Raw genomic sequence first — 13769 nt, 5'->3', positions numbered from 1 at the left:
AGGAAAAAACTCCGTTTGTGTATAAACGAAAGGCACAAACGAAGGGAAAGGTCTTCGTTTTTCAAAATACCCGGGTATGTGTAAACAGCACCCTAAAGTGAGGAGAGAATACAATTTTTATTTTGAGAAAGAAATTCACTGGCCATTTGTATTTCAGCATAGATTTAGGCAGCAATCATTTTTAATTTATAAAGTAAAAATGCAGCCCACGTTTGCCTTCATCCGAGGCCTAAATCACAGGAGACTTTATATCCTTACTCCAGCTTGCTGACCACAAACTATAATAATTGTAGCATGCCTGGCATTGTAAAGATAATCCCTTGTTCAAGGACCTGCATCAGGTGGTATGTTCATGTCTAGGGGTTAAGGAAGCTTGTCTTTTGTCTGTCTTCATGGGAGGAGTCCAACACTCAGGGATTACAGGGCATTATGTAGCAGTTCTTGATTACACACCATGAGACATCTCTGCTGCACACAGAGTGAGCTGTTGAAAAGGAGCAGCTGTACAACAGCAGCATCTGGACAAGCAGTTGATAATTCAAGAAACATCGTTGAGGAGGATTTTTCCTGATGCATGCAAATAGTTTTTATATTGTAGTTTTATGTCTTCTTGTTGGAAGTTTGCCAACCCTTCGGTTTTCAAAAAATCTGCAAGAGGACAGAAGAACAAAGTGACTGTTGGTGGGCTGGATCGAAATCATGTATTTAAACAACAGAAAGAATACCATCAGCACCGAGAAGTGCAAGAGGAACATAAAAGGGAAAACATGTAAGGACAGATACACCCCTTTATTTCAATTATGCAGTTTTATTGCGTGAGCACACCATGATTAAACCCTGTCTAATACAGAAAGTAATCATTCCAAATTATTGGCATTACAGGACATCCAAGAGCATAACACTAACATGATTTCTTTTTCCATTTCAGGGGCTAACTCAAAGACAAATCCCAACTTGGAAGAAATGGTCATCCTGACGCTCCAAAAGGAGAACACAAAGGTGGACACAAACAAGAAGGCGACAGAGGATGAGGAGGCCATACAGCACACAGCTATCGGGAAGGCCTTGCGCGATCTGACCCATTCAGAGAGGGTGATGAATGATCTGATATGCGGACGGCGAGTGGGGTTTTACGAGCTGAGAGGGGAGATTGGCTCTGGCAACTTCTCCCACGTTAGATTGGGAATACATGACCTGACCAAAGGTGAGATTTTTGGATGCTTTGCCTTTTTGTAAGCTCCTCATATTCACTGTTTCAGTGATCAGGCAGGACATATGAACAAAGGTTTTGAAAAATCATAGCCTTTTAGCCAACATATTCAAATTTCTGTGCATTTGTTGATGATTCAAAGTTCAAATTTGAGACATGTTGCTTCATTAGCATCAGTGTTTATAAATTACTTTAAAGGAGGAGTTAAGTGAATTTTTTAGATTATATTGACATCACCATAGAGTGATGACAAATTGCTCAGAAAACATCAGATCCTTAGCACCTCTTAAAGGTATAACATTAGAGGCACCACTGCAAACACTGCCAATGAAAACAGGTTGTGATAACTTGCTGAAGCTGAATACATTAGAATATGTTAAACAATTCATATGTGACATAAGCCTTCATATTAGATCCAATTTTAATCTCTTCAGCCAGCCACATACTAATCCTTTATGTTTTCAGCCTTCTCAGCTTTTGTGTACCATGGCAGTGATGCTAATACACAGGCCTTCTGGCGTTTTAATACAGGCCAAGATCAACACATACAAGAAGGCCAAAACAAACATTACATGATAACAAAAGGAAGATTTATTAATAGGAAAGGTTTGACTCCATGTTGCCTCACTGCCTTTCTCTGTCTATCTTCACCTAATAGAAAGGGTTGCAGTAAAAGTCCTGGATAAAGAGCGTCTGGACAAATGCTCACAAGCGCTTTTTGCCACTGAAATCGCTTGCATGGAGAGGCTTGCTCACCCCAATATAGTGCGCTTGTATGAAGTGGTGGAAACATACAAGCGGCTTTATCTGATGATGGAGTATGCAAGCGGAGGGGAGCTGTTCTCCCATATCAGCAACAGGGGACGCCTTTCAGATCTGGAGAGCAAACTTGTGTTTTCACAGGTCCTGTCTGCAGTCAAGCATATGGTGAGTGAAAAGCGGATTTTGAGTGAATAATGTGAGAATTATTTAGATGAAAACAATAACAAAGGAAAAAACCCTGAGCAAAGTATCAAAACAACTGGAGTTTGTAACACCTTTAATTTTTTTTCATTGTATAAGAAGAATCCTATCATATTTATAAATGTTGTGGATGCTCCTCCTTACAGTCCCCCATGTTGAAACACCATGTTTCTACATTAACCCATAAGAGAAAGCCAAACTGTCCCGAAAGGAGGTTTTTCATGTTTACCACAGCCACCGTAGTTTTCTCACGCCTGTTTGGGGGTAAGATTGAGGCAGGAGGCTATCACTTCAATGCAATCTGCATCTAAGCCACTAGATGTCACTATTTCACACTCTCTGAACCAACCAAGACTAACCAATAATGTGTATTTGGTACATTTGTCCACTTGTCTAATATGAAGCAGTGTCACAATTCATGTTTGTAAGTTATGAGACAACATAGTAATTCTACAATATTTGAGCAAATTTTTGTGACACTGAAGAACATTGTGCTGTGGACTGTGCTGAGATCAGATTGGCTAAACCTTTATTAGATTAATATGTTCATTTTAGTGTTTTTGAACGAAGGATAAAATGATTTGTGACTTATATTTACAATTCTCATACTTTCAATAACATGTCTTTTTTTTCTCCTTTTCCAGCATGATAATAATATTATCCACAGGGACCTGAAGGCTGAGAATGTGTTCTATACCAACACATACTGCATTAAAGTGGGGGACTTTGGTTTTAGTACATCTTGCTGCGCCACTGATGTACTTCACACATTCTGTGGCTCTCCACCTTACGCGGCCCCAGAACTCTTTAAAGATAAAGGATACATTGGACAGTATGCAGATATTTGGGCATTGGGTGTTTTGCTGTACTTTATGGTGACTGCCACTATGCCATTCAAAGCTACAACTACAAGCAGGCTGAAGTGTTGTATCCTGCAGGGCTCATATGCCATCCCCTCCTATGTTTCCCAATCCTGCCAGGAGATCATTAAGGGCCTCCTCAGGCCAGTTCCTGTGGACCGCCTCAGTATGGCAAAGCTTATGGCTAGCAACTGGATGAAAGGCATTAAATACCCCCAGGCATACACACCTTATAGACCTACACCCTCCTACCTTGTCGATTACAACTACGCGCTCACTACAGATGAACTGACTGTGAAGGCAAGCCTGGAGGATCTTGGCATCACAAAGGGTCATCTTCTCAACAGCAGCCATGACTTGAGAAGCCCCATCACTGGGGCCTATCGAATTTTGCTCCATCGAATCCAGAAGAGGAGAACTATGGAGGCTGTGGGTTTCAGTCAGGCACACACCAGAGTGTCCCGGAACAGACTCAGACGGATATCAGGCTCAGATGGCATGCTGCTCAAGCGCCACTCTGTGGTCTGTAGCATTATGTAGGTTAACATATCACAAGAATCGTCCAAAGATTTGAGAAGTATGCACCTTTGTTCCTCCTTTCTAACAGATGGAAGAGAGAATCGGTTAAACATGCATCTCTGTGCATACAGTATAATGTGGGTTTAAATCCCCTTTAAGCTGCACTTAATACCCGTATTCCATTGTTTAATTTATACACAAACAGAAGTATAGAAACCAAAGTTGTAACTCCAGTGGAAGGGGTCATTTTTGCAATGTTATCCTCCTTTCTCACGGGGCTTCTGTGTATGCAGGTGTACACAGTGGCAAACTCCATGAAAGTACTTGGCACTTTTTTGGCCACAGAAACAACATACTAATTTCTTGCAATGCAAGCTGTAATAAACCAACAGAGCATAACAGAAATTTCTCGAGGGCAACCACTCACCCACTGAGTACCCCTTAAGCATAAGGTAACAAGAATGTAGGAACATCAAAACCACATGAGGGTTTTTTATTCATAAGTTTGTGAAAGTCACTCACAAAATGTCAATCAAAAGTATAGTATTTTTACACAAGGTTATTGTATGTCAGAGAAAATCTAAACGACATTTAGATAACTTTTGTTGTAGACTATTATTTATATTCATCTTTTCTTGAAAATAACTATTTGAGATTAATTTAGAGCAGCAATTATTTGTAAAAAATTAATATGAGAAAATAGCCATTCAAACAAGCAGCTAAAGCAATACCATTATTAGCTACATTCAATTGTCAAGGGAATCTTTACCTATTACCTGGTTTAAAGAGAACAAATTAGGCTTTGTAATGTCATCAGCAGATGCTGGTATTGGCCACTTTGCATGGCTATAAGACACTTTTTTGCCAGAAAAGGACCTACATAGATTAATGGATTTTATTACTATGCATAAAATCCCGCTGCCTTGGCCATACAAAAACAAAAATGGAGCGGGGTCTTCAGAAACAAGTTTTATTTTTCTAATACATCAATAATATATGTCATATATACATTTCTATAATATGACTTAGTCATATTTATTTTCTAGATGCAGAAACAGCTGATTCTTAATGTAATCTGTCATTTAAGTAACATCATTCTTTGAGAATATTTCACCAAGTATTTCCATCTGGAAAATTTAGGACGTTTTCTCAAATTTTGCTTTTTTTCATCGAAGTTTCTTGAATTTGCAATTTTAAAATGCAATTCTAAACATTTATGGAAACACCGCCACCTTTGCTAATGGTCCTGTAAATAAACCTTTCATGGTAATCATGTTTTTTTTTGTACTGTTAACTAAAATATTTTATTGAAATATATAATGACTGAACAAAATTGGATTTTTGTCTGAAGATATTTACGGTTATGTGCTTAAAATGAAGGGGTGCCAATAATTCTGACAAGGACCGTCTCTCCCTCATAATGCTGTCTGTGTGATATATATCCTTGCACTACTTTGATTTTGATCTCAAGAATCTTTCTGAAACTAAAGCTAAAGTGTATGAACTTTCCTCAAGTTTTAGATCACCTTTACAGGTGAGGAATGTGAATTTTAGCGCAGTATATATGATTTACTGTACTTACTGCTCAGAGTGAAAGACAGTAGATGTCATGACATGTTCGCACAAAATATTATTCCAATAAATATGACGTCATTTCCAAATAACTTTGTGTTGAGCATTGTTTTATGTCTGCTTTCATCTTTGTTTTGACTAATTTCACTTTCCTAAACTTTGAAAGGAATCATGATTTATAACTCAATTATAGATGTTGATGCTTGGCACCAAACTAGCACGCACTTTTATAGAATCAAGAGGCCCAATGTGTGCTCTGACTTTTTATTTCTATTTTTCAGGCTTCCTGTAATAATTGATTTCTTCAGGTTCGCAGCTTTTCAGTTTCCAGTATGTGTTGAAATATCTAATTTGTTGTAATCCACCACACTTCTTTTAGGGCAAATAGGCATCTCTAGATTATGTTTTCATACTTTTCTTTCACAGGTTAAAGGAAAAAAAAAGGGTTACATTTCTGCTCATGTTGCCAGAGAGCAAATTCTTTTTGCCTCAGCATGAAAAAACAAAGACCACAGCATTTTTGTCAACATCATTGCGATTTAAACAAGAACAAGCAAAGCTTTGGCACGTCAACCCTTTTCAAGATGCAACTCAATTCTTGAACCTACGAGGGTGGTGCATCTATTAGCCAAACTCAATGTCATTTTGGATGTCCATCAATATTCTATAAGCAGTTAATGCGTTGGTAATTATCTTGTATTTGTTAGGCTATCCATCACCTTTGCCTCTGAGCTAAGTTGGCAACACATTCAAACAAACATTTCAGCAGTGTGTAGAAGATTCTATGCTTTTAAATCTTAACTGGATGACGTTAAAGCTGTTTTTAAAAAAACAACTTTTTCTCCCACCTGTTTTTCACGTGAGAAGAGCTGACAGGAGATGAAAAGGGTTGCTATCTTACCTTTTGTTAGCAAATATTACAATTACAGCATAGGCCTGTAGGGCCTCACTTCTTTTTTCATTGAAATATACTGTATCTTTGCTCCATCTTGCTGTTTGCAAGACGATACCTTTACAAAGCACCAATGAGTGGAAGTCATCAATCTCCCAGAGACAGCAACGTCAAACACCCTGCATCATACTTTAAGATTTTATCACCTGCAAGTCCCGGCAATTCCTGTAAATGCCCATGGAGATGAGAGAGAAGCATATGAAACAATGGGTAAATCCAGATCAAATAGGGCTTTAAATCACTGCTGTTACAGATGCGCTGAATGAAATTGACTGCGCTTGCTTTGTTTTTGCAGAAGTTTTGAACTGCTGTCAAATGAGAGCTTGATTTGTTAGTTGAATATCACGTGCATAACTGAACTGAAATGCAGGCAGTCTTAATAGGAAACATAAAAAGCCACCACACTGTGGAAAGAGGGATTTAAGCACCATCTGGTAAAGCAGTGACCATGTCACTTCACGACATAATTTACAATAAACAACCATGCATGTCTTTTTATTGCAGCAATCTGCAGAAAAGTTTCAATTCAATGCCCTTTAAGGTGAGACTATAGTTACACATTTACTGCTTGCACAGAGTCAGGGTGCACTGTGTGTTTCGTTAAAGTGTATTTAAAGGAGGCCACACCTTGTGCAGACAAGTAAATGTTTGCACTGTTACTGCAGGGAACTGATAATACAAAATAATTCTATTAATCCATCCATCCATCCATTTTCTATATCCGCTTAATCCGTCAGTCAGGTCGCGAGGGGCTGGAGCCTATCCCAGTGGTCTCGCCTGATGCAGGTACACCCTGGACATGCCAGTCCATCACAGGGCCACACAGACACAAACGAGACAAACCACCACACACACACACTCTTAGGGACCATTTAGAGACACCAATTAACCTAACGTGCATGTTTTTGGGTGGTGGGAGGAATAATTCTATTCAATTCGCTGAAAACAGTAATAAACAAAAAATGGGGACACGTAGTTAGATGTTTCTCATTTTCCAAATAATTCAAGGTTAGGCTGCATAAATTTCTTAGACAAAAGGACTGCGGCCCTCTCTTTCCTTAAACATCATCCTTTATATGAACATATAAACAGCACTGAAATAACAAAACAAAGTGTGTTTATTGTTGGAATGATTTTATTGTAAAACATTAACTGTCCTAAAACCTATATACAACATGTATGAAAAGATAAACACAAAAAAAGTAAAGTGGAAATTAAGACAGAGCTTCTCCTTTTCAAAATGTCATATACAACTTGAGATTTCACATATACAAGTACATGATAGACATGTGGACATATTCCGGATGAAATAGATCACGTAATATTACATGTATAAATTAATCTCCATCACCATTTATATAATCAAGTAGCTTATTTAATATCTGATGTCTGAGAAGGTCTGAAAAGTGTCATAAATGTTTCCCGTGAAGCAACCATGCATTTAAACGCGTTAATATGTGTAATGTGGTGGTCAGTCAGCTTCAGTCCAATCCTCATGACAAGCAACTATAGACAAGCTTTTGACTTATATCTTAATGATAAGTGAAAGCAAAAGTTGTGCTGCAGCAATTCTTTGGCCAGCCTCCTCCACTGCCTTCCAGTAAGACGCCATAAAACCACCATAAATCTGCTCATTGCTCAACGAAATGATTGAAGTGGGCAGAAAGCGGAATGAGGTTAATTGTAGCGAGCAGTCGCCCTCAGCCACTCTTTGAACTGTGCTGATGGTGCTATAAAAAAAAAAAAGACATCCATTTCAACATCTGTTCATACTGTTCTTTTCTTATTTCATAATTTATCCTCAAGTCAAGACCGATCTTCAGTAATTACCTTTCTGGCTTCCTTTTCGTCAATCTTCAGCATCAGTTCTTTGACCCATGTGTCACTGGGGTTTGTGCAAAACATACGTCCCTTCCTCATGATGAAGCTAAAAGACAATTAAAGCGATCGAATATTCAGTTTTAGAAGCAACGTTGCAAAACTCCAGGAAGGTTCTGCTTGAAGACTGATGTTCTTATCATTTTTGCACGTGTACTTACATTACAGCAGAGATGTTGCAGCCCCCATCTGGCTTCTGATGTCTGTACTTCACTGCATGTCTTTGAGTGCCTTTGTTCATTTTTTTCACATACTTAAGACAGCAGTCATCGTAGGAGACTGAAAGATCAGAAATCCAGTCAAATTAAGAGCCACCACATTCTGAGCACAATGAGAGATTCTGTATGCCATTTGCAAAAAAACCCCAAAATGATAGAATTAGACATTTTTTGGGGCTTTAAACAAAGCAATAAGAGCATAGAGAGCTCACATCTACCCACACAAGTACTTAGGCTATAAACACACTCATTGACCCTTCTTTTATCTTTGTTGTGTCTTCACTGCTCTTTATTACATGCTGGAAATGAGTAAATATTTACAGATACCAGCGGCTTTTCCATAAGGCCTTACCTTGTGCCAATGCAAGACAGACAAAAGAAATGATGAGCAGGAAAAACAGAGTGTTGAACCTCATGGTGAAGTCTGTGGCGGCAGCTCTGGAAGGAAAAAAAAGAATACCAGAAAGAAAATAAATTGTCAGCCTTATCACAGTGATTATTGCACCTCAGCCACTCCCACGCACTCTCCATTCACATATGAACCTTTGAACTTTAAACACTTAACATGGGTTGCACACACTGTATGTATCTATCAACTTTTCTCTTCCCAGCTTTTATTTGCAAACAAATCTGCTTTAGATTACAAGGCTTTGCGCTTCTTGTTGAAGAAAGCGATCTCACCTCTGAAAGCATATTTGCATTGAATGTTACTGAATTTGTGCTTTTTTAAAGTTTTTGGTGAGGCCAAAATTTGATTTTATTGTGAGTCGCAGATGTCCAAAATATTAAGACCTAAGAGAGATGAGCATTTACCACGACTCTTGAAATATGACATTTTGATCCCATTTGCCTGGGAGCTATGTTACTGTGTGCTGTCATTATTAAGGTAAGGTTGAGATACAATACAACCAAATATATAAAACTAATTAAACTAATCTGGTACAACACTACTGACTTTTGCAGATAAGTGAAAACACCCTCCAAAATAGAGATAAAAACAGAGTGCATGTCTCTGTACATAAGAGAATTTACAGGTTACTCACCTCTGATACTATATGTAGATCGAGGCTCTCCAGTCTTGGGTCTGTCAGCCTGTGCAGACAACGCTCTCTTATAAAGCCCTCAGCAAATGGGCTTTCTGCCAGGGATCATATTCCCATAAAAGTGACTAAACTTTGTACCTGAGCTCATCTTTCTTCTTCTTCTTTCCTTTTTCAAATTTCACTTGAGCACAATATTTGTGTTTTTTTAAGCTCGCCCATTGAGCTCATGATGGACATAAAGAATTTTCTGTGTTACTGTATTTAACAATTAGTCTTAAGATGTGTCTCCACCCGCCCCCACCCCTAAGATTTTGTAGAAATAGAACCTTAGGTGTACTTGTGACAGAGAAAAAGATAAGAGAAGGACTTTTCCGATTTTACAAGATGACAGTTTTGAATAAAAAAAAAAAAAAAAGGTTAAGGTGAATAAAAAGGTGTGTTTGTGTATATAGAGGAAGGAGCTCACACATGTCTTCATTGATTTAGTAACTGGAAACACACATATCTTTACTAAATTTACTTGCATGTTGCCCGGAGTTACTGTGATTGTAAACTCTTGAAAGTTTAAATCCCTTTTGATTGACAGTTATGCGTTGAGAAATATTCAGTCTCCACAAGGGCGAGTTAAGACCCTCAGGCAATTCAGTCTTTCATAACTTTCTTATCCAAAATGTTCTACCATAGGAACAATTGTGCTAAACAGCATCCAAAGCATTTTATAATGACTTTGTTTGCAAAAAGCAATAAAGCTCTGAATGGTCCAATTTACTTTATCATTCATTCATTTTCTACACCTGCTTTACTCAGGGTCACAGGGGGCTGCCATCAAGAGAGAGCCAAAGTACATCCTGGACAGGTTGCTTGTCCATCACAGGGCGAACACAACAAGATAAACAACCTTGCGCACTCACTCACTTCTATGGTCAATTTAGAATCCCCAGTCAATGAGTGCCTGCAGAGAATCCACTTATGCACAAGAAGAAAAGGGAGACCTCATCCAGTTTTACAACAATGTTCGTAAGATAGTCCTCATTTACTGCAGCTTCACAATTGGGTCAAAATGAGCTAAAGATAAAAAGGTGGCGCATGCCTGGGGTCTTTAGGATACTTGCCTTGGAGAATTGCGAGTAAACTGCTCTGAAACGGTTCCAAAGTGAAACTATCAGCAACTACGCACAAGGATTATGCACAGGAGTGGTTAATGACTGCCTAATTACAATAGATGTGCACTTATGATACCATTCAGGGCAGAAAAAGAAAGCACTCAGTCAAACATATCAAAATTGCCTTTCACAGTGAAAATACTAATGAAAAAAAAGGATAAAAAGATGTGAAAAAAACTAAACAAAAATGTCCTCTGTGTTTAAATGGCAGAAGCAAGTTCAGTCAAATTATGAATAATAAATCATCAGTGATGGTAAAGTTTTTTAAAAGCAGATATTTTTAGGTAGATTGATGTCAACATTAAACATAATAAGCTTAACACATAGGCAAAGAGAAATTGTGCTGCTGACCAAAATAAAATGCAGATATTATAACAGACATATGAGCTGCTTTGGAAAAATGTATCATGCATTAATGTGTCATACCGACCCAACGAATATAGCATATACTATAGCAGCACAAAAGGCTTAACTGGCTGCATCGCACTTTCACTTTTTAAAAACTTGCTGAGAAATCATTTCTAAGCTTCATCTGGCAACAAGATGTCTAAGCAAGCAGAAATGATTATCTAGTTATATTTAAAAAGCACTGGTTTGTCTTTTAGTTTCTCTTTTTCACTGACTTTAACCAACAAGCCAAGAAAAAGCATGTTCCATTCATCAGTCCTCAAAGTTTAAACAGAAATTCCATAGAGGATCATGTAGATATGTGAGGCTAGAAGGTGAAAATCTTGCCTTTGCTCATCACTTTCGTGTGGAAATCCCCAACAGCACAAAAGCTTTATCAGATCATAAAGGCGGCTGATTATCTAAGCACCAATAGAATTCAGTCAGATACTATAATACTATTTTGACCCTTGGAGCATTCAGGAAATAAGAAGTTAATAAGTTATATGCCATTGTGGTCACAAATGTACACTAATAAATCATAATATTCTGACCATTGACAGGCAAAGTCAATGGTCGGCAATCTTCTGCTGGGAACTTCTACATCCTGGCTTTTACATATGTTACTTTAATACATACCACCTAGTTAAACATGTTTAAAACAGAAAAAGCCCTCCCTTTCAGCAAGATAGCAAAAAGTGCTCAAGAATGACTTTAAGAACACAGCAAAGAGTCTGAGATGTTTGCTTGGCCTTCAAACTCCCAAGACACCGATCCAATGGGATCTAATGATGTTTCTGAGAGGCAAGCCTAATCCTCAAAGACCCCATGCCACAATCTACAGGGATCAAAGGATCAATTTCTGGCTAGAGCTCTTGAGGATAAAAAAGAGGGACCTACTTACTAATAGAGGGATGATCATGAGGTTATGGCTGATAGATGTAAACAGTAGAAGTAATGGCATCAGACTGAAAGCTGTGTGAAGGACATCGTAAAATCTGTTTAGAAAAGAGAAATATAAATAGTTTATTATCATAACATTATACATTTTAGAAAACTGTTAATTTCTGTAGATATAACTGTGAGAAATTACTTACAATAAGTCATTAACATAACATACAGATTCAGTATGCCTGTGACAGTGTGTCCACATCTCTCTGCAGTTAAACCCCTGAAGTCCCAGTTGGTGGCAGGTTCACTTAAAACAAAAGTTACTTGCTGTAAAACTGGTCCGCACAAAGTGATACAATATATTAAACATTCAATTTTACTGAAACTGCTGCAACACAGCAAAGAGGGAATACACTGGAGGGTAAGACCACTGTGTGCGTCTTACCCTCCACTAATTTGACTGGCATGGTTGAGTGTCCATTCATATTGGTCCACAGTGTAAAACAATGTAGGTTCTGTATAAAGCTCAAAGAGAGTACAATGATTATATTCTTATATGTTTCTGACTCAATTCGTTCAACGTCCCACTACACCCATCAAGACATCCACATTTCATATTTTGGTATATGACCTTCATAGATATAAAGACTTATATAGATGTAGGAGGCAGTGGACAGAGACATTTGTCTGTTCACTTCAGTGCAGTCAAAGACCCATCCCTTTGTTTTCACAGTCCTTTTACTGCTGCTCTGATCTCACGCACAAATGCTAAGGATTAAATGTTCAAAATATAGATGGTTAGTAGAATTAATATTCATGGTTTGGGGTTACATAATTTACTCTTCAAGATTCAGGATTTCCATCATTTACGCAAATGTTCACCTTCAGTAAACACACACTCTATCACTATTACTTGAAGACAGTCTATTTTTTTCCTCTGCCTTCCCATAAAAGTTGTGGTGGATCGAGATTTGCTTTGTCCACTTTGACTTAGATGAAGTGAAACTAAGTGTCAGGAATCATAAGATTTTAAGGCAACTACTGTCTGTGTTTTTTACCCATGCTTTTTCATTCTTCACTGTTTTTCACACTTCTTTGGCTTTGTGATGAAAGTGGTTTCTGTCAGCTTTTTTGGAAGGTCTTGTTCATGCGTGTACTGTTGTGTACGAAGGGCTTGGTGCCTGTCTTGGCTAGAACACTCTTGCAAAAGAAATTTTAGATCTCAACAGTTCAATGTTCCTGGTTAAATAAAAGTTAAATATATGTAAATATATATATATATATATATATATATATATATATAAAGAGCAATCAAAATGCAACTAAAAGAGCTCTTTGCAGTCAGAGCATGAAGCATAAACAAAGAACATCGGAACACCTGAAGTGTGTTGTTACAGGCCTTAGCAATAAATCCTTGGACCCTGTGGGTTGTGGTTTGTGGACTGTGCTTTCTTTCCACATGTCATCCATCAGAATGGTATGTGGGGAGTTTGGAAGCGAGTAAACACCTGAGATTGGTGCAAACTCTGCATGTGCCTGTATGCATAGCGACAGATTTAAAAAGCTCCACATAGAATACCTTTTTTTTTTTCACAAATGTACAGTCACAGTTGTAGCAGTCTATATCCTCAGGCCCCTCTGCCCTGCATGTTTTACTGGTTTCCACTTCTTTAACACACCTGATTCAAATGAATGGATCTTTTCCAAGCTTCTGCAGAGCTTGGTGACGAGCTACTGAACTGCCTCATTTATGTGAATCAAGTATGCTGGTGCAAGGAGACCAGAACTGGAAAACACTGGCTTAGTGTGTTGACATTTCTGGCGAGGAGCAAGTCATGCTTCAGGGGAGCTGTGGCATAGGCAACATGGCTACGGTCTGTGACAATGTGATGCTCAAGTAAAAATAAATGAACACTTGTCAGCATTTTTGGAAGAAGAACTTGACTAGGATGTTGTGAAATCTTGCGTTAAAAACACTTGTCAGTATTGCCATATTGCATGTCCACTCAGACTTTTTTTTAGTTCTTATAATTCCTGAAAATTGCCTTTTCCAGGAGGATTTCGGTTAAATGCTATGGGACAGATGCCCATGACCCTTCAGTGCCTGAGTGGA

General features: G+C 38.2%; 2 protein-coding genes across 2 annotated transcripts; one reads left to right on the top strand and one right to left on the bottom strand.

Moving 5' to 3' along the window:
- The first annotated feature begins 234 nt into the window (after positions 1–234).
- Positions 235–5169, top strand: LOC142398260 (serine/threonine-protein kinase NIM1-like). Its single transcript, XM_075482225.1, has 4 exons — positions 235–769; positions 929–1204; positions 1869–2137; positions 2818–5169. Exons 1-4 carry the CDS (start codon positions 700–702, stop codon positions 3571–3573), a joined length of 1371 nt encoding a protein of 456 aa, XP_075338340.1. The 5' UTR covers positions 235–699; the 3' UTR covers positions 3574–5169.
- A 2034-nt stretch (positions 5170–7203) lies between these two features.
- On the bottom strand, positions 7204–9265 carry ccl25a (chemokine (C-C motif) ligand 25a). The gene is made up of 5 exons (XM_075482224.1): positions 9216–9265; positions 8525–8610; positions 8116–8233; positions 7907–8003; positions 7204–7806 (listed from the first exon to the last, which is right to left on the bottom strand). The coding sequence occupies exons 2-5, from the start codon at positions 8586–8588 to the stop codon at positions 7777–7779; spliced, it is 309 nt and encodes a 102-aa protein (XP_075338339.1). The 5' UTR covers positions 8589–8610; positions 9216–9265; the 3' UTR covers positions 7204–7776.
- Between the last annotated feature and the right edge of the window lie 4504 nt (positions 9266–13769).

The sequence above is a fragment of the Odontesthes bonariensis genome, chromosome 14 (genome assembly GCF_027942865.1).
Source record: "Odontesthes bonariensis isolate fOdoBon6 chromosome 14, fOdoBon6.hap1, whole genome shotgun sequence".
Taxonomy (NCBI): domain Eukaryota; kingdom Metazoa; phylum Chordata; class Actinopteri; order Atheriniformes; family Atherinopsidae; genus Odontesthes; species Odontesthes bonariensis.
The sequence above is the reverse complement of the archived record's forward strand: the minus strand, read 5'-3'. Positions and strand labels throughout refer to the sequence as shown.